The sequence below is a fragment of the Haliotis cracherodii genome, unplaced genomic scaffold, assembly GCF_022045235.1.
Source record: "Haliotis cracherodii isolate W230 unplaced genomic scaffold, xgHalCrac1.p SCAF_9, whole genome shotgun sequence".
NCBI classification, from domain to species: domain Eukaryota; kingdom Metazoa; phylum Mollusca; class Gastropoda; order Lepetellida; family Haliotidae; genus Haliotis; species Haliotis cracherodii.
In genome coordinates this window covers 56196453-56220174 of record NW_027266343.1, presented here as the reverse complement: position 1 = coordinate 56220174, position 23722 = coordinate 56196453, and the positions used below count along the sequence as shown (strand labels likewise).

The 23722-nt window shown below is 39.1% G+C and overlaps 6 protein-coding genes across 6 annotated transcripts; 4 read left to right on the top strand and 2 right to left on the bottom strand.

Annotated features, from left to right (window-relative positions):
- The first annotated feature begins 254 nt into the window (after positions 1 to 254).
- LOC139452055 (neuropeptide-like protein 31) lies at positions 255 to 715 on the top strand. The gene is made up of 2 exons (XM_071233354.1): positions 255 to 534; positions 693 to 715. Exons 1-2 carry the CDS (start codon positions 255 to 257, stop codon positions 713 to 715), a joined length of 303 nt encoding a protein of 100 aa, XP_071089455.1.
- A 5114-nt stretch (positions 716 to 5829) lies between these two features.
- On the bottom strand, positions 5830 to 13056 carry LOC139452000 (shematrin-like protein 2). The gene is made up of 5 exons (XM_071233280.1): positions 12744 to 13056; positions 12615 to 12631; positions 7656 to 7889; positions 6006 to 6315; positions 5830 to 5855 (listed from the first exon to the last, which is right to left on the bottom strand). Exons 1-5 carry the CDS (start codon positions 13054 to 13056, stop codon positions 5830 to 5832), a joined length of 900 nt encoding a protein of 299 aa, XP_071089381.1.
- LOC139453325 (ctenidin-1-like) lies at positions 7605 to 8086 on the top strand. The gene is made up of 2 exons (XM_071234992.1): positions 7605 to 7905; positions 8064 to 8086. Exons 1-2 carry the CDS (start codon positions 7605 to 7607, stop codon positions 8084 to 8086), a joined length of 324 nt encoding a protein of 107 aa, XP_071091093.1.
- Positions 13057 to 14410: 1354 nt separating the features above from the next.
- On the top strand, positions 14411 to 14892 carry LOC139453430 (ctenidin-1-like). Its single transcript, XM_071235123.1, has 2 exons — positions 14411 to 14711; positions 14870 to 14892. The coding sequence occupies exons 1-2, from the start codon at positions 14411 to 14413 to the stop codon at positions 14890 to 14892; spliced, it is 324 nt and encodes a 107-aa protein (XP_071091224.1).
- A 4490-nt stretch (positions 14893 to 19382) lies between these two features.
- Positions 19383 to 19833, bottom strand: LOC139451999 (ctenidin-1-like). The gene is made up of 2 exons (XM_071233279.1): positions 19542 to 19833; positions 19383 to 19408 (listed from the first exon to the last, which is right to left on the bottom strand). The coding sequence occupies exons 1-2, from the start codon at positions 19831 to 19833 to the stop codon at positions 19383 to 19385; spliced, it is 318 nt and encodes a 105-aa protein (XP_071089380.1).
- A 1380-nt stretch (positions 19834 to 21213) lies between these two features.
- Positions 21214 to 21662, top strand: LOC139452051 (neuropeptide-like protein 31). The gene is made up of 2 exons (XM_071233349.1): positions 21214 to 21481; positions 21640 to 21662. The coding sequence occupies exons 1-2, from the start codon at positions 21214 to 21216 to the stop codon at positions 21660 to 21662; spliced, it is 291 nt and encodes a 96-aa protein (XP_071089450.1).
- Positions 21663 to 23722: the final 2060 nt, after the last annotated feature.

The following is a 23722-nucleotide window of genomic DNA, read 5'->3' as shown; positions in this document are numbered from 1 at the left end:
ATGTCAATCACTGGATTGTCGGGTCCAGACTCCATTATTACAGACAGCCGTCATACAGCTGGAATATTGCTGAATGCGCCGTTAAACAACAACAACAAAATAATAACGTAGAAACAAAATACATATATAATAATTTGAATTGATAATACCTTTGTAATCGGTTGTATGGATGAAATACCGTCTTGCAAATACATTAACCTGGTTGTTTAAATGTATCGCTAATTCAAAATATTTCTTTATGACAGCTATTTAAAATGATGAAGATCATCGTCGTCCTTGTTGCCTGTCTGGCTGTTGCTACCTACGCCAAACCCATTGGCTACGGAATGGGCATGTACGGAGGCCTTGGTGGCCTTGGCTATGGCGGCTATGGTATAGGAGGCCTGTACGGAGGCATGGGAGGTCTGTACGGAGGCATGGGAGGTCTGTACGGAGGAATGGGAGGACTGTACGGAGGATTTGGAGGACTGTATGGTGGAATGGGAGGACTGTACGGTGGAAAGTACGGAGGAATTGGACTTGGCAAAGGAATTGGTAGGTTATCTGATTAATATCATGTTTGGCGTTACACTCAAGTTAAGCCGTCAATCCATCAACATAGATTAACATTTAATTGAACCCACGTTAAATGAAAGGAACACATCTTGATTTTATCCTATTTAATTACATGTGTATTATGTGTTCTCTTTCAGGTATGGGGTACGGTTACTACTGAGTCTTCCTACACAAGCCGAAGATACAACTCTAGCTTTATTGCTATGCATTTATGTAGAACCAAGAGTAGTTCAATAAAATATGTGTAACATTGATCCACATTTCCCTCATCTGTTTACTTCATACATGTACAACATAAACTACAAATTATGAATATGGCGTACATCAACGTTGGTTGAGCTCATGAGTTCCAAGTGGACTGGGTGAATTAATATTACTTTTTAAATGTCCATCTGTATGTCTTCACATCGAGGTATAGGGTCATTATAACACAGAAATCCTTGAAGGCAGGATATGTTAATAACTTGAGTTGTGTGGAAAACATCTTTTGTGAATAATCTGCAAGGAAGGATATACGTATTCCTGAACTTACATGTGGTCTGATAAAAACTCACGAAAACATATTTAAGGAGATATATATTAGATATCCTGTATTCTTTTAACTATAATACATAGCTCAAAATACATTCGCGAGAGTTGACTAGTCAGGGTTGATGCGTGGTCATTTTATTCTACAATTTAATTGCGCAGTATGAATCATAAACTATGACAAATTTCTTCATCGATAAAAAAAGGGATCGTTGGTAAGGCGAAAGATACAACATAAACATTATTCATATGACACATAAATAATCATCATTATATCTTTTATGCTGTTGAGCTATTAACTGTAGATTAACATTTCATTTTTAAAACGATGACTGTCCATGTATACAGTTTCATCTAATATCCATTTGTATTTTTTGCACGAATAGGACGCCACGTAGTTTACGTATACACATAAGATGGAGAACATGTACACTTGTACTGTGCCCAACATAATGCAATACGCTGTACCCATTTCCTTTAATAAGATACATTGTCACAAAATCCATTTGTTTATCAAATAATAAGAAAACAATATTTGAGCTCGTCATACCATGACTCCTACAAGTATGTTCTGAGGTGAAGTTAAACCAAGGCCCGCGGGGTCGGGGAAGTGTCAGTTGGGGTGTCCGAAGTAAGGCAACTGCATAGTCTACTTCAGCACGACGTTAACAAGAGGAACAGTGATTCTAACCACAACCAGGAAGATGACACTGAGCGTTTAAAACTTATGAGATCTGACATTGGTAAACTTAAAAGAAAGTTTGATACAATCATTATTTTTTTTAAGTTGAGGTCGAAAAACGTTGAGCTTGAAGAAAGAATATCCAAATTGAAAACTCTTGTTGATAAAGAAGAGGAACATTTTATGGCATAGAAGAGAGAGTGGAGTAAGACAGCTAGATAGTCTTCTTCATCACGTTGTTAACTCGAGGAACAGCGATTCTAATCCACTACCAGGAAAATAACACTGAACGCATCAAACACATCAGATCGGGAATTGGTAAACTTAATAGAAAGTTTGATACAATCATTATTTTTTTAAGCTGAGGTCGGAAAACGTTGAATTTGAAGAAAGAATATCCAAATTGGAAACTCTTGTTGATAAAGAAGAGGAATAGTTAATGGCATAGAAGAGAGAGTTAGAAAGATAAGGGCGGGGCTTATGCCTCACGTGATGGATGCACGTGAAAACGAATATATATGGCAGATTATTTCTCCTATAACAAACTATGATAAATTGTAACAACATCCATTTGTTTATCAAATAATAAGAAAACAATATTTGAGCTCGTCATACCATGACTCCTACAAGTATGTTCTGAATTGAAGTTAAACCAAGGCCCGCGGGGTCGGGGAAGTGTCAGTTGGGGTGCCCGAAGTAAGGCAACTGTATAGTCTACTTCAGCACGACGTTAACAAGAGGAAAAACGATTCTAATCACAACCAGGAAGATGACACTGAGCGTTTAAAACTTATGAGATCTGACATTGGTAAACTTAAAAGAAAGTTTGATACAATCATTATTTTTTTAAGTTCAAGTCGGAACACGTTGAGCTTGAAGAAAGAATATCCAAATTGAAAACTCTTGTTGATAAAGAAGAGGAACATTTTATGGCAAATAAGAGAGAGTGGAGTAAGGCAACTAGATAGTCTACTTCAGCACGATGTTAACTCGAGGAACAGCGATTCTAATCCACTACCAGGATGATGCCACTGAACGGATAAAACTTATCAGATCGGGAATTGGTAAACTTAATAGAAAGTTTGATACAATCATTATTTTTTTAAGCTGAGGTCGGAAAACGTTGAATTTGAAGAAAGAATATCCAAATTGGAAACTCTTGTTGATAAAGAAGAGGAATAGTTAATGGCATAGAAGAGAGAGTTAGAAAGATAAGGGCGGGGCTTATCCCTCACGTGCTGGATGCATGTAAAAGTGATAAGGCAACTTATCTCTCCTATGAAAAACTAGTGATAAATGGCGACATCTATGTCCTTGAAAATGATGAATTCAGAATTCACTACTACACGCCGGGTATCACCGAAACGCCGATACCATGGGGCCGAGGGACGAACGCCTTTTCGCCCAAGTGAGAGCGACAGAGGGGATACCCAGGGGTTGTCTGTTATAGCCTAGGACGACGGCCGTGGCCTAGATCCAAAGACTGATATATGTCTACCTGTATGGGATACGACACCAAAAACACTGTTCAATGCAAATGTGTGTGAATGTGTGTGTGTGTGTGTGTGCGTGTGTGAGAGAGAGAGAGTGTGTGTGTGTGTGTGCGTGTGTGTGTGTGTGTGTGTGTGTGTGTGTGTGTGTGTGTGTGTGTGTGTGTGTGTGTGTGTGTGTGTGTGTGTGTGTGTGTGTGTGTGTGTGTGTGTGTGTGTGTGTGTGTGTGTGTATGTCTGTATTCCCGTGGAGTCCGTCAGTGTTTCGTTTGAAGTCCCTTTTTATTTTCCATTTTTATTAGTTATTACTCTAAATTGAGGAAAGGTATCCAGTCGTACCCTGATTTGACGCATTTGTTTCATTTTGCTATTCACAGCTGATATTATCATTATAGCAGATAGTATCGAGGGATTGCAGAAACCAATGAATGTTTTGGAGAAATATTACATTGATCTTTGATAAGATGTTAATTTGGATACAACGTTCTTGGTGTTCAAGAAGGCAGGGGTGGGGGCATTTGTCAGGAAATGGTTTTACAAAGGGACTAAACTCAAGTGTGTATCTTTTTTACAAATTCTTAGGCGTTATGTTTTCTATAAATTTCTTCCGTGGCCCAGACGCTTCGAAAATGCAGTTTTGCAAAAGAAAAAGCTGTATTTTGCATTTGAAGTCATAATGTAAAGTAGATAAATTTGGCCATGAACTGTTGTCGAGAATATTTAACATTGAAATAACCCCAATATTGCTTTATGGATCAGAGGTATAGGCGTTGTATCAAAATGATGAAATGGAAACTGTACATATGTTGGCGTGTAAGCGCTTTCTTGATGTCAAGATATCTACCCCTAACCACATCGTTAGTGGAGAGTGCGACCGATATCCATTACATGTATCTATCTATGCTTACACAATATGTATTAGTTACGGGCTGACGCTAATTATTTCTATGCCTGACACCCGTTATCCACAAAAGTGTTACAATATGATGTTACAGGCATCTAATAAAGGCAAAAGCAACTGGGTTTCGAATGTAAATATATCCTGTTTAGCTTTGGTTTCGGGTATATTTGGGAACAGCAGTATATTCACAATACAAAGTCTTTTAAATCTGAATTCATATCATGCCTAAAATATAGCTAAGAAGGGGATTGCCATAGCATGCTCCAAACGAGCCAAATGAGAGTATGATGAGAGCAACGCGTGACCATGGCCTGATTCCATATATGGAAACCAGGGTCTTCAGTTGGTGTGAGGCGTTACAGCAAAGGGTGACATGTTTATGGTAAACGTTGATCAGAATTTGTGTCGATATGATACTTGGAAAGGAAGTAAGTATTTCTCTACTTCTGGAAAGTATCAAGACAAACAATATGCAATTTGGCCTCCAACTTACAGTGAGTGATTTGGGTGACATATAATACGTCAACGCCAGATGATAATTATTCTCGATTATCCACATAAAAAAGATTATAATAGGCGTAAAAGGCAAATTAAGGGTCACAATTATATGATTGGATCACTGGAAACTAACAACAAAATAATAAGCATTGTAGAAATGTCCTTTATTGATCCGAGAAGAAAGTATTTGTCTTCCGTGAAGCATTGAGAGGTTTGTTTGATCAGCGCTGAAGTTCTTGCAGATCTGAGGCGCCGTCTCACCAACCTCAATAGTATCCCATACCTGAAGTGAAAAATACATTCTATATAAATAAAGGGATGCGTATGTAATTGTCTAACCAACAATAGTGTTAATTGCAACTATTAATCAAAACAAATCATGTACTCGCATTGGAAGAACTACGTTGATAGCAAGGAAGGTTCAGCCCTGTATTGTAGATTGCTCCCGTAATGTGAAGTATGTTATCAAGTTTAAAAAGAACAATACAAAACTCATGGTCCTTCTTTCTTTTTCCTTCGATTCGATGGGGATTCCCGGTCAAAATTAGTTCCCAATTATAAGTACCTCGTGCTTGTCGTAGGACCGACGTACATCGATGGATGTGATTTAATCAATAATGTGTCATAACAGTGCCTTGAAAGATTGGATTGTCACTATATGGCTGAAGTGTTCACTAACATGCATATATTTAAATAGAACTGTGGCGAAATTAGAAAGAGAGAAATATTACTTGTATCTGGCCAGAGTCAGTGACATGGTTACTGTACTACCCCAGCATGCCATACATGTTCTTTGTACATGTTACTCAAATTTAGCAAATCAATATGCAGAAAAGACCCTTACTTTCACATATCCCGTTCCACCATACAGTGGGTTCATTCTTCACAATTTACCTATCATCAGATCAACACACACACATGCCTCAATGCATGCCTCCCACGCCTCGATAAAGGCCTATTCCTTCATACAGGCCTCCCTTACCTTAGCCTAAATAGCCAAGGCCACCAAGGCCTCTGTGCACGTCCAAACCGAAGCCAATGGGTTTGTCGTAGGTAGCAGTCAACAGTCAGACAGGCAACAACGGCAATCATTGTATGTATTGAGAGTAGAAGATTGCGAACAAACCTCAAGCCACCCCCACCTACCCACCCTACCCCTACCCCCACCCCACCCCCTACACCTCACCTCCCATCTCCAAACCTACAGACAGATTATATGTTACTGAAATTAGCAAATCAATACGCAAAAATGACACAAGTTTATTAAATGTTCATGCAACAATACATGTCTCTTAATGCCATGTTAACATAATTAAATTACAGTGAAAACGTGAAAAAAGTGAAAACGTACCAATTCCTTTGCCAAGTCCAATTCCTCCATACATGCCGCCGTACAGGCCTCCCATTCCTCCATACAGGCCTCCCAAGCCTCCGTAAAGACCCATACCTCCGTACAGACCTCCCAGGCCACCATAGCCAAAGCCTCCCATGCCTCCGTACAGACCTCCCATGCCCCCATACAGGCCCGCCATTCCATAGCCGCCATAGCCAAGGCCTCCAAGGCCTCCGTACATGCCAATACCGTAGCCAGTGGGTTTGGCGTAGGCAGCAACAGCCAGAAAGGCAACAAGGACGACGATAATCTTCATCATTTTCAGTAGCTGCCATGAAAGAATATATACTTTCTTAATTTCGTTACATGAGGTAGAAATGTAATTAACAGTATTTGCCTTCGTTTATTGACATTTTAATACATTTACAAATTCGACTTCATTAATTTAAACAAATCATGTGAATTCAAGTCAACTAACCTTTGTCACTATGGAGCTGTGCGAAACTGGTGATTACGGCCTTTTTCTGTGTTCTTATATTAACCGGGGATTGCGGGAATGTCTAACCCCGCTGGCTCAATGTCCACTCTTCCTTGTACAGTTACCCAATACTACTCACATTTAAGCCCCAAGGATAAAACAGATGTTAATTGGTAATTTTATGTCGCCTTTACTTGTTCCGGAAGAGTTAATTGACGTTTGTCATTGATCCCACCCGGAAGTAGCCATTCCAAGGCTAATCAATCACAGGTAATACATAACACCAGGTGTATATATACGTGAGTGTGGTGAGTGACCTCATCACTGAACTTTCCTGCATTTGCCAATAGTCAATCTGTGTACCTAAATGTGAGTATCTGTATTTGACACTGTGTAAATGTTGTAGTAATATCACTTGCTTATCCATATGGTGACATCAACCATGATTTAAGTTTAGGTCGGCAAATTTTTTTACAACGGTCAACTCTCTTTTCGTCAACAAAAAGTTCGCCAAAGTTCACATAATATTTTTGAAACATGGATTTCAGTTATTACATCCTGAACCATCACGCGTACAACATTTGGCTTCGATATTCGCCAAATGTTCCATATTCGGAGATAATGTGAACACATTCAAGTGTAACTTCCAATATATCATTACTGATTAATGAACATGTATTATAAATATATGAATCACGTGAATGTTTACCCTCTCAGTCATTCAAATAGTGTATATGTGCATTATCCGCCGTGACGATCCGGAGCAGAATACACTTGCCGTAAAAGGCGAGTATGCTTGAGGCGACTAACGGGATCGGGTGGTCAGCCTTGATGACTTGTTTGATGCATGTCATCGTTACCCAATTGAGTGGATCGATGCTCATGATGTCAATCACTGGATTGTCGGGTCCAGACTCCATTATTACAGACAGCCGTCATACAGCTGGAATATTGCTGAATGCGCCGTTAAACAACAACAACAAAATAATAACGTAGAAACAAAATACATATATAATAATTTGAATTGATAATACCTTTGTAATCGGTTGTATGGATGAAATACCGTCTTGCAAATACATTAACCTGGTTGTTTAAATGTATCGCTAATTCAAAATATTTCTTTATGACAGCTATTTAAAATGATGAAGATCATCGTCGTCCTTGTTGCCTGTCTGGCTGTTGCTACCTACGCCAAACCCATTGGCTACGGAATGGGCATGTACGGAGGCCTTGGTGGCCATGGCTATGGCGGCTATGGTATAGGAGGCCTGTACGGAGGCATGGGAGGTCTGTACGGAGGCATGGGAGGTCTGTACGGAGGCATGGGAGGTCTGTACGGAGGAATGGGAGGACTGTACGGAGGATTTGGAGGACTGTATGGTGGAATGGGAGGACTGTACGGTGGAATGTACGGAGGAATTGGACTTGGCAAAGGAATTGGTAGGTTATCTGATTAATATCATGTTTGGCGTTACACTCAAGTTAAGCCGTCAATCCATCAACATAGATTAACATTTAATTGAACCCACGTTAAATGAAAGGAACACATCTTGATTTTATCCTATTTAATTACATGTGTATTATGTGTTCTCTTTCAGGTATGGGGTACGGTTACTACTGAGTCTTCTTACACAAGCCAAAGATACAACTCTAGCTTTATCGCAATGCATTTATGTAGAACCAAGAGTAGTTCAATAAAATATGTGTAACATTGATCCACATTTCCCTCATCTGTTTACTTCATATATGTACAACATAAACTACAAATTATGAATATGGCGTACATCAACGTTGGTTGAGCTCATGAGTTCCAAGTGGACTGGGTGAATTAATATTACTTTTTAAATGTCCATCTGTATGTCTTCACATCGAGGTATAGGGCCATTATAACACAGAAATCCTTGAAGGCAGGATATGTTAATAACTTGAGTTGTGTGGAAAACATCTTTTGTGAATAATCTGCAAGGAAGGATATACGTATTCCTGAACTTACATGTGGTCTGATAAAAACTCACGAAAACATATTTAAGGAGATATATATTAGATATCCTGTATTCTTTTAACTATAATACATAGCTCAAAATACATTCGCGAGAGTTGACTTGTAAGGGTTGATGCGTGGTCATTTTATTCTACAATTTAATTGCGCAGTATGAATCATAAACTATGACAAATTTCTTCATCGATAAAAAAAGGGATCGTTGGTAAGGAGAAAGATACAACATAAACATTATTCATATGACACGTAAATAATCATCATTATATTTTATATGCTGTTGAGCTATTAACTGTAGATTAACATTTCATTTTTAAAGCGATGACTGTCCAAGTATACAGTTCCATCTAATATCCATTTGTATTTTTTGCACGAATAGGACGCCACGTAGTTTACGTATACACATAAGATGGAGAACATGTACACTTGTACCTTGCCCAACATAATGCAATACGCTGTACCCATTTCCTTTAATAAGATAAATTGTCACAACATCAGATTGGGCAATGGTAACCGTAAAAGAAAATTTTAAACAGTCATTATTTTTTAAGTTGAGGTCGGAAAACGTTGAGCTTGAAGAAAGAATATCTTGTTGAAAAAGAAGAGGAACAATCAATGGCATAGAAGAGATAGTTCGAAAGATAAGGGCGGGGCTTATGCCTCACGTGATGGATGCACGTGAAAACGAATATATATGGCAGCTTATTTCTCCTATAACAAACTATGATAAATTGTAACAACATCCATTTGTTTATCAAATAATAAGAAAACAATATTTGAGCTCGTCATACCATGACTCCTACAAGTATGTTCTGAATTGAAGTTAAACCAAGGCCCGCGGGGTCGGGGAAGTGTCAGTTGGGGTGCCCGAAGTAAGGCAACTGTATAGTCTACTTCAGCACGACGTTAACAAGAGGAAAAACGATTCTAATCACAACCAGGAAGATGACACTGAGCGTTTAAAACTTATGAGATCTGACATTGGTAAACTTAAAAGAAAGTTTGATACAATCATTATTTTTTTAAGTTCAAGTCGGAACACGTTGAGCTTGAAGAAAGAATATCCAAATTGAAAACTCTTGTTGATAAAGAAGAGGAACATTTTATGGCAAATAAGAGAGAGTGGAGTAAGGCAACTAGATAGTCTACTTCAGCACGATGTTAACTCGAGGAACAGCGATTCTAATCCACTACCAGGATGATGCCACTGAACGGATAAAACTTATCAGATCGGGAATTGGTAAACTTAATAGAAAGTTTGATACAATCATTATTTTTTTAAGCTGAGGTCGGAAAACGTTGAATTTGAAGAAAGAATATCCAAATTGGAAACTCTTGTTGATAAAGAAGAGGAATAGTTAATGGCATAGAAGAGAGAGTTAGAAAGATAAGGGCGGGGCTTATCCCTCACGTGCTGGATGCATGTAAAAGCGATAAGGCAGCTTATCTCTCCTATGAAAAACTAGTGATAAATGGCGACATCTATGTCCTTGAAAATGATGAATTCAGAATTCACTACTACACGCCGGGGATCACCGAAACGCCGATACCATGGGGCCGAGGGACGAATGCCTCTTCGCCCAAGTGAGAGCGACAGAGGGGATACCCAGGGGTTGTCTGTTATAGCCTAGGACGACGGCCGTGGCCTAGATCCAAAGACTGATATATGTCTACCTGTATGGGATACGACACCAAAAACACTGTTCAATGCAAATGTGTGTGTGAGTGTGTGTGAGTGAGTATGTGTGAGTGTGTGTGTATGTGTGTGTGTGTGTGTGTGTGTGTGCGCGCGTGCGTGCGTGAGAGAGAGAGAGAGAGAGAGTGTGTGTGTGTGTGTGTGTGTGTGTGTGTGTGTGTGTGTGTGTGTGTGTGTGTGTGTGTGTGTGTGTGTGTGTGTGTGTGTGTGTGTGTGTGTGTGTGTGTGTGTGTGTGTGTGTATTCCCGTGGAGTGTGTCAGTGTTTCGTTTGAAGTCCCTTTTTATTTTCCATTTTTATTAATTATTATTCCAAATTGAGGAAAGGTATCCAGTTGTACCCTGATCTGACGCATTTGTTTCATTTTGCTATTCGCAAATGATATTATCATTATAGCAGATAGTATCGAGGGATTGCAGAAACCAATGAATGTTTTGGAGAAATATTACATTGATCTTTGATAAGATGTTAATTTGGATACAACGTTCTTGGTGTTCAAGAAGGCAGGGGTGGGGGCATTTGTCAGGAAATGGTTTTACAAAGAGACTAAACTCAAGTGTGTATCTTTTTACAAATTCTTAGGCGTTATGTTTTCTAGAAATTTCTTCCGTGGCCCTGACGCTTCGAAAATGCAGTTTTGCAAAAGAAAAAAGCTGTATTTTGCATTTGAAGTCATAATGTAAAGTAGATAAATTTGGCCATGAACTGTTGTCGAGAATATTTAACATTGAAATAACCCCAATATTGCTTTATGGATCAGAGGTATAGGCGTTGTATCAAAATGATGAAATGGAAACTGTACATATGTTGGCGTGTAAGCGCTTTCTTGATGTCAAGATATCTACCCCTAACCAAATCGTTAGTGGAGAGTGCGGCCGATATCCATTACATGTATCTATCTATGCTTACACAATATGTATTAGTTACGGACTGACGCTAATTATTTCTATGCCTGACACCCGTTATCCACAAAAGTGTTATAATATGATGTTACAGGCATCTAATAAAGGCAAAAGCAACTGGGTTTCGAATTGTAAATATATCCTGTTTAGCTTTGGTTTCGGGTATATTTGGGAACAGCAGTATATTCACAATACAAAGTCTTTTAAATCTGAATTCATGTCATGCCTAAAATATAGCTAAGAAGGGGATTGCCATAGCATGCTCCAAACGAGCCAAATGAGAGTATGATGATAGCAACGCGTGATTCCATATATGGAAACCAGGGTCTTCAGTTGGTGTGAGGCGTTACAGCAAAGGGTGACATGTTTATGGTAAACGTTGATCAGAATTTGTGTCGATATGATACTTGGTAAGGAAGTAAGTATTTCTCTACTTCTGGAAAGTATCAAGACAAACAATATGCAATTTGGCCTCCAACTTACAGTGAGTGATTTGGGTGACATATAATACGTCAACGCCAGATGATAATTATTCTCGATTATCCACATAAAAAAGATTATATTAGGCGTAAAAGGCAAATTAAGGGTCACAATTATATGATTGGAACACGGAAACTAACAACAAAATAATAAGCATTGTAGAATTGTCCTTTATTGATCCGAGAAGAAAGTATTTGTCTTCCGTGAAGCATTGAGAGGTTTGTTTGATCAGCGCTGAAGTTGTTGCAGATCTGAGGCGCCGTCTCACCAACCTCAATAGTATCCCATACCTGAAGTGAAATATACATTCTATATAAATAAAGGGATGCGTATGTAATTGTCTAACCAACAATAGTGTTAATTGCAACTATTAATCAAAACAAATCATGTACTCGCCTTGGGAGAACTACGTTGATAGCAAGGAAGGTTCAGCCCTGTATTGTAGATTGCTCCCGTAATGTGAAGTATGGTATCAAGTTTAAAAAGAACAATACAAAACTCATGGTCCTTCTTTCTTTTTCCTTCGATTCGATGGTGATTCCCGGTCAAAATTAGTTCCCAGTTATAAGTACCTCGTGCTTGTCGTAGGACAGACGTACATCGATGGATGTGATTTAATCAATAATGTGTCATAACAGTGCCTTGAAAGATTGGATTGTCACTATATGGCTGAATTGTTCACTAACATGCATATATTTAAATAGAACTGTGGCGAAATTAGAAAGAGAGAAATATTACTTGTATCTGGCCAGAGTCAGTGACATGGTTACTGTACTACCCCAGCATGCCATACATGTTCTTTGTACATGTTACTCAAATTTAGCAAATCAATATGCAGGAAAGACCCTTACCTTCACATATCCCCTTCCACCATACAGTGGGATCATTCCTCACAATTTACCTATCATCAGATCAACACACACACATGCCTCAATGCATGCCTCCCAAGTCTCGATAAAGGCCTATTCCTCCATACAGGCCTCCCCACCTTCCCACCCTACCCCTACCCCCACCCCCACCCCCACCCCCACCCCCACCCCCACTCCCTACACCTCACCTCCCATCTCCAAACCTACAGACAGATTACATGTTACTGAAATTAGCAAATCAATATGCAAAAATGACACAAGTCTATTAAATGTTCATGCAACCATACATGTCTCTTAATGTCATGGTAACATAATTAAATTACAGTGAAAACGTACCAATTCCTTTGCCAAGTCCAATTCCTCCGTACATGCCACCGTATTTTCCTACATACATGCCGCCGTACAGGCCTCCCATTCCTCCGTACAGGCCTCCCAAGCCTCCGTAAAGACCCATACCTCCGTACAGACCTCCCAGGCCACCATAGCCAAAGCCTCCCATGCCTCCATACAGGCCTCCCATTCCATAGCCACCATAGCCAAGGCCACCAAGGCCTCCAAGGCCTCCGTACATGCCAATACCGTAGCCAGTGGGTTTAGCGTAGGCAGCAACAGCCAGAAAGGCAACAAGGACGACGATAATCTTCATCATTTTCAGTAGCTGCCATGAAAGAATATATACTTTCTTAATTTCGTTACATTAATACCATCAAGTGATTCTATTTGAAATATGATTATTGTAAAACAAATAACCTTTGAACAGATTTGAAATTTCATGAGGTAGAAATGTAATTAACAGTATTTGCCTTCGTTTATTGACATTTTGATACATTTACAAATTCGACTTCATTAATTTAAACAAATCATGTGAATTCAAGTCAACTAACCTTTGTCACTATGGAGCTGTGCGAAACTGGTGATTACGGCCTTTTTCTGTGTTCTTATATTAACCGGGGATTGCGGGAATGTCTAACCCCGCTGGCTCAATGTCCACTCTTCCTTGTACAGTTACCCAATACTACTCACATTTAAGCCCCAAGGATAAAACACATGTTAATTGGTAATTTTATGTCGCCTTTACTTGTTCCGGAAGAGTTAATTGACGTTTGTCATTGATCCCACCCGGAAGTAGCCATTCCAAGGCTAATCAATCACAGGTAATACATAACACCAGGTGTATATATACGTGAGTGTGGTGAGTGACCACATCACTGAACTTTCCTGCGTTTGCAAATCGTCGATCTGTGTACCTAAATGTGAGTATCTGTATTTGACACTGTGTAAATGTTGTAGTAATATCACTTGCTTATCCATATGGTGACATCAACCATGATTTAAGTTTAGGTCGGCAAATTTTTTTACAACGGTCAACTCTCTTTTCGTCAACAAAAATATTTTTGAAACATGGATTTCAGTTATTACATCCTGAACCATCACGCGTACAACATTTGGCTTCGATATTCGCCAAATGTTCCATATTCGGAGATAATGTGAACACATTCAAGTGTAACTTCCAATATATCATTACTGATTAATGAACATGTATTATAAATATATGAATCACGTGAATGTTTACCCTCTCAGTCATTCAAATAGTGTATATGTGCATTATCCGCCGTGACGATCCGGAGCAGAATACACTTGCCGTAAAAGGCGAGTATGCTTGAGGCGACTAACGGGATCGGGTGGTCAGCCTTGATGACTTGTTTGATGCATGTCATCGTTACCCAATTGAGTGGATCGATGCTCATGATGTCAATCACTGGATTGTCGGGTCCAGACTCCATTATTACAGACAGCCGTCATACAGCTGGAATATTGCTGAATGCGCCGTTAAACAACAACAACAAAATAATAACGTAGAAACAAAATACATATATAATAATTTGAATTGATAATACCTTTGTAATCGGTTGTATGGATGAAATACCGTCTTGCAAATACATTAACCTGGTTGTTTAAATGTATCGCTAATTCAAAATATTTCTTTATGACAGCTATTTAAAATGATGAAGATCATCGTCGTCCTTGTTGCCTGTCTGGCTGTTGCTACCTACGCCAAACCCATTGGCTACGGAATGGGCATGTACGGAGGCCTTGGTGGCCATGGCTATGGCGGCTATGGTATAGGAGGCCTGTACGGAGGCATGGGAGGTCTGTACGGAGGCATGGGAGGTCTGTACGGAGGCATGGGAGGTCTGTACGGAGGAATGGGAGGACTGTACGGAGGATTTGGAGGACTGTATGGTGGAATGGGAGGACTGTACGGTGGAATGTACGGAGGAATTGGACTTGGCAAAGGAATTGGTAGGTTATCTGATTAATATCATGTTTGGCGTTACACTCAAGTTAAGCCGTCAATCCATCAACATAGATTAACATTTAATTGAACCCACGTTAAATGAAAGGAACACATCTTGATTTTATCCTATTTAATTACATGTGTATTATGTGTTCTCTTTCAGGTATGGGGTACGGTTACTACTGAGTCTTCTTACACAAGCCAAAGATACAACTCTAGCTTTATCGCAATGCATTTATGTAGAACCAAGAGTAGTTCAATAAAATATGTGTAACATTGATCCACATTTCCCTCATCTGTTTACTTCATATATGTACAACATAAACTACAAATTATGAATATGGCGTACATCAACGTTGGTTGAGCTCATGAGTTCCAAGTGGACTGGGTGAATTAATATTACTTTTTAAATGTCCATCTGTATGTCTTCACATCGAGGTATAGGGCCATTATAACACAGAAATCCTTGAAGGCAGGATATGTTAATAACTTGAGTTGTGTGGAAAACATCTTTTGTGAATAATCTGCAAGGAAGGATATACGTATTCCTGAACTTACATGTGGTCTGATAAAAACTCACGAAAACATATTTAAGGAGATATATATTAGATATCCTGTATTCTTTTAACTATAATACATAGCTCAAAAAACATTCGCGAGAGTTGACTTGTAAGGGTTGATGTGTGGTCATTTTATTCTACAATTTAATTGCGCAGCATGAATCATAAACTATGACAAATTTCTTCATCGATAAAAAAAGGGATCGTTGGTAAGGCGAAAGATACAACATAAACATTATTCATATGACACGTAAATAATCATCATTATATTTTATATGCTGTTGAGCTATTAACTGTAGATTAACATTTCATTTTTAAAGCGATGACTGTCCAAGTATACAGTTCCATCTAATATCCATTTGTATTTTTTGCACGAATAGGACGCCACGTAGTTTACGTATACACATAAGATGGAGAACATGTACACTTGTACCTTGCCCAACATAATGCAATACGCTGTACCCATTTCCTTTAATAAGATAAATTGTCACAACATCAGATCGGGCAATGGTAACCGTAAAAGAAAATTTTAAACAGTCATTATTTTTTAAGTTGAGGTCGGAAAACGTTGAGCTTGAAGAAAGAATATCTTGTTGAAAAAGAAGAGGAACAATCAATGGCATAGAAGAGATAGTTCGAAAGATAAGGGCGGGGCTTATGCCTCACGTGATGGATGCACGTGAAAACGAATATATATGGCAGCTTATTTCTCCTATAACAAACTATGATAAATTGTAACAACATCCATTTGTTTATCAAATAATAAGAAAACAATATTTGAGCTCGTCATACCATGACTCCTACAAGTATGTTCTGAATTGAAGTTAAACCAAGGCCCGCGGGGTCGGGGAAGTGTCAGTTGGGGTGCCCGAAGTAAGGCAACTGTATAGTCTACTTCAGCACGACGTTAACAAGAGGAAAAACGATTCTAATCACAACCAGGAAGATGACACTGAGCGTTTAAAACTTATGAGATCTGACATTGGTAAACTTAAAAGAAAGTTTGATACAATCATTATTTTTTTAAGTTCAAGTCGGAACACGTTGAGCTTGAAGAAAGAATATCCAAATTGAAAACTCTTGTTGATAAAGAAGAGGAACATTTTATGGCAAATAAGAGAGAGTGGAGTAAGGCAACTAGATAGTCTACTTCAGCACGATGTTAACTCGAGGAACAGCGATTCTAATCCACTACCAGGATGATGCCACTGAACGGATAAAACTTATCAGATCGGGAATTGGTAAACTTAATAGAAAGTTTGATACAATCATTATTTTTTTAAGCTGAGGTCGGAAAACGTTGAATTTGAAGAAAGAATATCCAAATTGGAAACTCTTGTTGATAAAGAAGAGGAATAGTTAATGGCATAGAAGAGAGAGTTAGAAAGATAAGGGCGGGGCTTATCCCTCACGTGCTGGATGCATGTAAAAGCGATAAGGCAACTTATCTCTCCTATGAAAAACTAGTGATAAATGGCGACATCTATGTCCTTGAAAATGATGAATTCAGAATTCACTACTACACGCCGGGGATCACCGAAACGCCGATACCATGGGGCCGAGGGACGAATGCCTCTTCGCCCAAGTGAGAGCGACAGAGGGGATACCCAGGGGTTGTCTGTTATAGCCTAGGACGACGGCCGTGGCCTAGATCCAAAGACTGATATATGTCTACCTGTATGGGATACGACACCAAAAACACTGTTCAATGCAAATGTGTGTGTGAGTGTGTGTGAGTGAGTATGTGTGAGTGTGTGTGTATGTGTGTGGTGTGTGTGTGTGTGTGTGCGCGCGTGCGTGCGTGAGAGAGAGAGAGAGAGAGAGAGTGTGTGTGTGTGTGTGTGTGTGTGTGTGTGTGTGTGTGTGTGTGTGTGTGTGTGTGTGTGTGTGTGTGTGTGTGTGTGTGTGTGTGTGTGTGTGTGTGTATTCCCGTGGAGTGCGTCAGTGTTTCGTTTGAAGTCCCTTTTTATTTTCCATTTTTATTAATTATTATTCCAAATTGAGGAAAGGTATCCAGTTGTACCTTGATCTGACGCATTTGTTTCATTTTGCTATTCGCAAATGATATTATCATTATAGCAGATAGTATCGAGGGATTGCAGAAACCAATGAATGTTTTGGAGAAATATTACATTGATCTTTGATAAGATGTTAATTTGGATACAACGTTCTTGGTGTTCAAGAAGGCAGGGGTGGGGGCATTTGTCAGGAAATGGTTTTACAAAGAGACTAAACTCAAGTGTGTATCTTTTTACAAATTCTTAGGCGTTATGTTTTCTAGAAATTTCTTCCGTGGCCCTGACGCTTCGAAAATGCAGTTTTGCAAAAGAAAAAAGCTGTATTTTGCATTTGAAGTCATAATGTAAAGTAGATAAATTTGGCCATGAACTGTTGTCGAGAATATTTAACATTGAAATAACCCCAGTATTGCTTTATGGATCAGAGGTATAGGCGTTGTATCAAAATGATGAAATGGAAACTGTACATATGTTGGCGTGTAAGCGCTTTCTTGATGTCAAGATATCTACCCCTAACCAAATCGTTAGTGGAGAGTGCGGCCGATATCCATTACATGTATCTATCTATGCTTACACAATATGTATTAGTTACGGACTGACGCTAATTATTTCTATGCCTGACACCCGTTATCCACAAAAGTGTTATAATATGATGTTACAGGCATCTAATAAAGGCAAAAGCAACTGGGTTTCGAATTGTAAATATATCCTGTTTAGCTTTGGTTTCGGGTATATTTGGGAACAGCAGTATATTCACAATACAAAGTCTTTTAAATCTGAATTCATGTCATGCCTAAAATATAGCTAAGAAGGGGATTGCCATAGCATGCTCCAAACGAGCCAAATGAGAGTATGATGATAGCAACGCGTGACCATGGCCTGATTCCATATATGGAAACCAGGGTCTTCAGTTGGTGTGAGGCGTTACAGCAAAGGGTGACATGTTTATGGTAAACGTTGATCAGAATTTGTGTCGATATGATACTTGGTAAGGAAGTAAGTATTTCTTTACTTCTGGACAGTATCAAGACAAACAATATGCAATTTGGCCTCCAACTTACAGTGAGTGATTTGGGTGACATATAATACGTCAACGCCAGATGATAATTATTCTCGATTATCCACAGAAAAAAGATTATATTAGGCGTAAAAGGCAAATTAAGGGTCACAATTATATGATTGGAACACGGAAACTAACAACAAAATAATAAGCATTGTAGAAATGTCCTTTATTGATCCGAGAAGAAAGTATTTGTCTTCCGTGAAGCATTGAGAGGTTTGTTTGATCAGCGCTGAAGTTGTTGCAGATCTGAGGCGCCGTCTCACCAACCTCAATAGTATCCCATACCTGAAGTGAAATATACATTCTATATAAATAAAGGGATGCGTATGTAATTGTCTAACCAACAATAGTGTTAATTGCAACTATTAATCAAAACAAATCATGTACTCGCCTTGGGAGAACTACGTTGATAGCAAGGAAGGTTCAGCCCTGTATTGTAGATTGCTCCCGTAATGTGAAGTATGGTATCAAGTTTAAAAAGAACAATACAAAACTCATGGTCCTTCTTTCTTTTTCCTTCGATTCGATGGTGATTCCCGGTCAAAATTAGTTCCCAGTTATAAGTACCTCGTGCTTGTCGTAGGACAGACGTACATCGATGGCTGTGATTTAATCAATAATGTGTCATAACAGTGCCTTGAAAGATTGGATTGTCACTATATGGCTGAATTGTTCACTAACATGCATATATTTAAATAGAACTGTGGCGAAATTAGAAAGAGAGAAATATTACTTGTATCTGGCCAGAGTCAGTGACATGGTTACTGTACTACCCCAGCATGCCATACATGTTCTTTGTACATGTTACTCAAATTTAGCAAATCAATATGCAGGAAAGACCCTTACCTTCACATATCCCCTTCCACCATACAGTGGGATCATTCCTCACAATTTACCTATCATCAGATCAACACACACACATGCCTCAATGCATGCCTCCCAAGTCTCGATAAAGGCCTATTCCTCCATACAGGCCTCCCCACCTTCCCACCCTACCCCCACCCCCACCCCCACCCCCACCCCCACCCCCACTCCCTACACCTCACCTCCCATCTCCAAACCTACAGACAGATTACATGTTACTGAAATTAGCAAATCAATATGCAAAAATGACACAAGTCTATTAAATGTTCATGCAACCATACATGTCTCTTAATGTCATGGTAACATAATTAAATTACAGTGAAAACGTACCAATGCCTTTGCCAAGTCCAATTCCTCCGTACATGCCACCGTATTTTCCTCCATACATGCCGCCGTACAGGCCTCCCAAGCCTCCGTAAAGACCCATACCTCCGTACAGACCTCCCAGGCCACCATAGCCAAAGCCTCCCATGCCTCCATACAGGCCTCCCATTCCATAGCCACCATAGCCAAGGCCACCAAGGCCTCCAAGGCCTCCGTACATGCCAATACCGTAGCCAGTGGGTTTAGCGTAGGCAGCAACAGCCAGAAAGGCAACAAGGACGACGATAATCTTCATCATTTTCAGTAGCTGCCATGAAAGAATATATACTTTCTTAATTTCGTTACATTAATACCATCAAGTGATTCTATTTGAAATACGATTATTGTAAAACAAATAACCTTTGAACAGATTTGAAATTTCATGAGGTAGAAATGTAATTAACAGTATTTGCCTTCGTTTATTGACATTTTAATACATTTACAAATTCGACTTCATTAATTTAAACAAATCATGTGAATTCAAGTCAACTAACCTTTGTCACTATGGAGCTGTGCGAAACTGGTGATTACGGCCTTTTTCTGTGTTCTTATATAGGCCGGGGATTGCGGGAATGTCTAACCCCGCTGGCTCAATGTCCACTCTTCCTTGTACAGTTACCCAATACTACTCACATTTAAGCCCCAAGGATAAAACACATGTTAATTGGTAATTTTATGTCGCCTTTACTTGTTCAGGAAGAGTTAATTGACGTTTGTCATTGATCCCACCCGGAAGTAGCCATTCCAAGGCTAATCAATCACAGGTAATACATAATACACCAGGTATATATATATACGTGAGTGTGGTGAGTGACCTCATCACTGAACTTTCCTGCATTTGCCAATAGTCGATCTGTGTACCTAAATGTGAGTATCTGTATTTGACACTGTGTAAATGTTGTAGTAATATCACTTGCTTATCCATATGGTGACATCAACCATGATTTAAGTTTAGGTCGGCAAACTTTTTTACAACGGTCAACTCTCTTTTCGTCAACAAAAAGTTCGCCAAAGTTCACATAATATTTTTGAAACAAGGATTTCAGTTATTACATCCTGAACCATCACGCGTACAACATTTGGCTTCGATATTCGCCAAATGTTCCATATTCGGAGATCATGTGAAGAAACATTCAAGCGTAACTTCCAATATATCATTACTGATTAATTAACATGTATTATAAATATATGAATCACGTGAATGTTTACCCTCTCAGTCATTCAAATAGTGTATATGTGCATTATCCGCCGTGACGATCCGGAGCAGAATACACTTGCCGTAAAAGGCGAGTATGCTTGAGGCGACTAACGGGATCGGGTGGTCAGCCTTGATGACTTGTTTGATGCAAGTCATTGTTACCCAATTGAGTGGATCGATGCTCATGATGTCAATCACCGGATTGTCGGGTCCAGACTCCATTATTACAGACAGCCGTCATACAGCTGGAATATTGCTGAATGCGGCGTTAAACAACAACAACAAAATAATAACGTAGAAACAAAATACATATATAATAATTTGAATTGATAATACCTTTGTAATCGGTTGTATGGATGAAATACCGTCTTGCAAATACATTAACCTGGTTGTTTAAATGTATCGCTAATTCAAAATATTTCTTTATGACAGCTATTTAAAATGATGAAGATCATCGTCGTCCTTGTTGCCTGTCTGGCTGTTGCTACCTACGCCAAACCCATTGGCTACGGAATGGGCATGTACGGAGGCCTTGGTGGCCTTGGCTATGGCGGCTATGGTATAGGAAGCCTGTACGGAGGCATGGGAGGTCTATACGGAGGCATGGGAGGTCTGTACGCAGGAATGGGAGGACTGTACGGAGGATTTGGAGGACTGTATGGTGGAATGGGAGGACTGTACGGAGGAATTGGACTTGGCAAAGGAATTGGTAGGTTATCTGATTAATATCATGTTTGGCGTTACACTTAAGTTAAGCCGTCAATCCATTAACATAGATGAACATTTAATTGAACCCACGTTAAATGAAAGGAACACATCTTGATTTTATCCTATTTAATTACATGTGTATTATGTGTTCTCTTTCAGGTATGGGGTACGGTTACTACTGAGAGTCTGCTTACACAAGCCGAAGATACAACTCTAGCGTTATCGCTATCCATTAATGTAGAACCAAGAGTAGTTCAATAAAATATGTGTAACATTGATCCTTATTTCCCTCATCTGTTTACTTCATATATGTACAACATAAACTACAAATTATGAATATGGCGTACATCAACGTTGGTTGAACTCATGAGTTCCAAGTGGACTGGGTGAATATATATTGCTTTTGAAAGCTCCATCTGTATGTCTTCACATCGAGGAATAGGGTCATTATAAGTCAAAAATCTTTGAAGGCAGGACATGTTAATAACTTGAGTTGTGTGGAAAACATCATTTGTTGTGAATAGTCCACAAGGAAGGATGTACATATTCCTGAACTTACATAAGGTATGATACAAACACGTGCACATATTTCTTGAGATATAAATCAGATATTTTGTTAACTTTCAACCATTATAGAGCACAATAGACACTAGCAGAGATGACCTATAACGGTTACTCACCACGCAATGTTTTTTAACTGCGCAGTATGAAACATAAACTGCGACACATAGCTTAGATTTCTGCATCAGCTTAAAGGGGATTGGTGGCACGGAGTATATATATATATATATATATATATATATATATATATATATATATATATATATGTAGATATGTAAGTATGTATGTATGTGTGTGTGTGTGTGTGTGTGTGTGTGTGTGGGTGGGTGTATGTGTGTGTGTGTGTGTGTGTGTGTGTGTTGCTGTTAACTGTAGCTTAACGTTTGATTTTACTGATGATGACTGTACAAATATGCAATACAGTTTCATCAAATATCCATTTGTATTGAAGTTCAAAAGGCAAGTCCTGGATGTTTGGCCGCTCGTGCTACTGTCTTAACTTGTATCTTCCTAATGTACAAATGACATGTTTTCAAAATGCACCGAAAATCGTGCTTTTATATCACATGTTACATACTCTGCTGTAAGAATTATTGATAATACTTGCTATTTTGACAAAAAAGGCAGTTCGTTTTTTCTGATGATACTTGTTGGCACGGCATGTTAGCTTGACGTGGGAGGAAATCTTCAAGTAGTGTAGGCCTTTTGACAAACAAAGAAACGTAATTGGGGCACACTGCGAAGTTTTACACGGTGAAACAATTTGTGCTGACATTGCAGTATTTGTAAGTGATCGCATTATCGTAATATGAACTCCTGAAGGTTGTCTAACATATCGCTGAGGGCGTGAGCTGAGCTGAAAACACATTACTGTATTCTACTAAACATTTAATGGAGATAATCTTAGTGTCCAGATGGGGGATAAATATGACTCGATGTTGGAGATTTTGGCGTATGAATAGGATGTCATTTAGTCATGGACCCATGTTTAGCTCTATGTCTAGTAATAGTAAAAATAAGAAAATATGGGAGCGTGCCTGGGACGTTTAAAAAGATTTCCGCAATATTGCAAAAGGTATTGCATTGTTAAAACAGCTGGTATTTTTGTTGTGACACTGCATACAAACTTCACATCTCTTCCAAGACGACGACAAAGTGAGTCCATCTTCCCGAGGCAAGAGAGTTAACTGACTGTAAGTCCAGTTCCCACCCTTGCCGAATTAGGCTGGTATTATGGGGTTACATTTTGGCTGGACTAACGTGTCTATGCATAGTCCAATCAAAATCGCGCAACGAAATCGAAATCCGGTTCGTAAACTGCAGATTTAGGTCGATTGCAGGATTTGCAAAGCATATGCACCGCCAACTCGTTGTCAGCAGATATTTTTCAAATCTTTTCATGTTTTTAATCAAGGTGCTCACGTGATTTGATGCATTTCGCGATGTAAGACCCGTTTCATCACAATATAGATCCTGATTATTGATCAGATCGTCCTGACTGGGCGCCACCAATTTGTGTGAAGCAAACGCAAGTGATACGAAAGGTTGAATCTGATTGGTCCATAGGAGATGGAGAAAGGGGATGTAACTGGTAAAAACCACTGGTGGCGCTACGATCGACCCCAGTTATTCCAACCTAGTTCGGCAAGGGTTGAAACTGGACTTTTAAAGTCAATTAACT

What these genes read in the sequence shown, in the direction of transcription:
- LOC139453430 (XM_071235123.1), top strand. Translation starts at nt 14,411, where the DNA reads ATGATGAAGATCATCGTCGTCCTTGTTGCCTGTCTGGCTGTTGCTACC. An exon ending in TGGACTTGGCAAAGGAATTG is followed by an intron (nt 14,712 to 14,869) that starts GTAGGTTATCTG and finishes GTTCTCTTTCAG; the next exon opens with GTATGGGGTACGGTTACTAC.
- LOC139452051 (XM_071233349.1), top strand. Translation starts at nt 21,214, where the DNA reads ATGATGAAGATCATCGTCGTCCTTGTTGCCTGTCTGGCTGTTGCTACC. An exon ending in TGGACTTGGCAAAGGAATTG is followed by an intron (nt 21,482 to 21,639) that starts GTAGGTTATCTG and finishes GTTCTCTTTCAG; the next exon opens with GTATGGGGTACGGTTACTAC.
- LOC139452055 (XM_071233354.1), top strand. Translation starts at nt 255, where the DNA reads ATGATGAAGATCATCGTCGTCCTTGTTGCCTGTCTGGCTGTTGCTACC. An exon ending in TGGACTTGGCAAAGGAATTG is followed by an intron (nt 535 to 692) that starts GTAGGTTATCTG and finishes GTTCTCTTTCAG; the next exon opens with GTATGGGGTACGGTTACTAC.
- LOC139451999 (XM_071233279.1), bottom strand. Translation starts at nt 19,833, where the DNA reads ATGATGAAGATTATCGTCGTCCTTGTTGCCTTTCTGGCTGTTGCTGCC. An exon ending in TGGACTTGGCAAAGGCATTG is followed by an intron (nt 19,409 to 19,541) that starts GTACGTTTTCAC and finishes ATCTGTCTGTAG; the next exon opens with GTTTGGAGATGGGAGGTGAG.
- LOC139452000 (XM_071233280.1), bottom strand. Translation starts at nt 13,056, where the DNA reads ATGATGAAGATTATCGTCGTCCTTGTTGCCTTTCTGGCTGTTGCTGCC. An exon ending in CCGTAGCCAATGGGTTTGGC is followed by an intron (nt 6,316 to 7,655) that starts GTAGGTAGCAAC and finishes CTTTCATGGCAG; the next exon opens with CTACTGAAAATGATGAAGAT. An exon ending in TGGACTTGGCAAAGGAATTG is followed by an intron (nt 5,856 to 6,005) that starts GTACGTTTTCAC and finishes ATCTGTCTGTAG; the next exon opens with GTTTGGAGATGGGAGGTGAG.
- LOC139453325 (XM_071234992.1), top strand. Translation starts at nt 7,605, where the DNA reads ATGATGAAGATCATCGTCGTCCTTGTTGCCTGTCTGGCTGTTGCTACC. An exon ending in TGGACTTGGCAAAGGAATTG is followed by an intron (nt 7,906 to 8,063) that starts GTAGGTTATCTG and finishes GTTCTCTTTCAG; the next exon opens with GTATGGGGTACGGTTACTAC.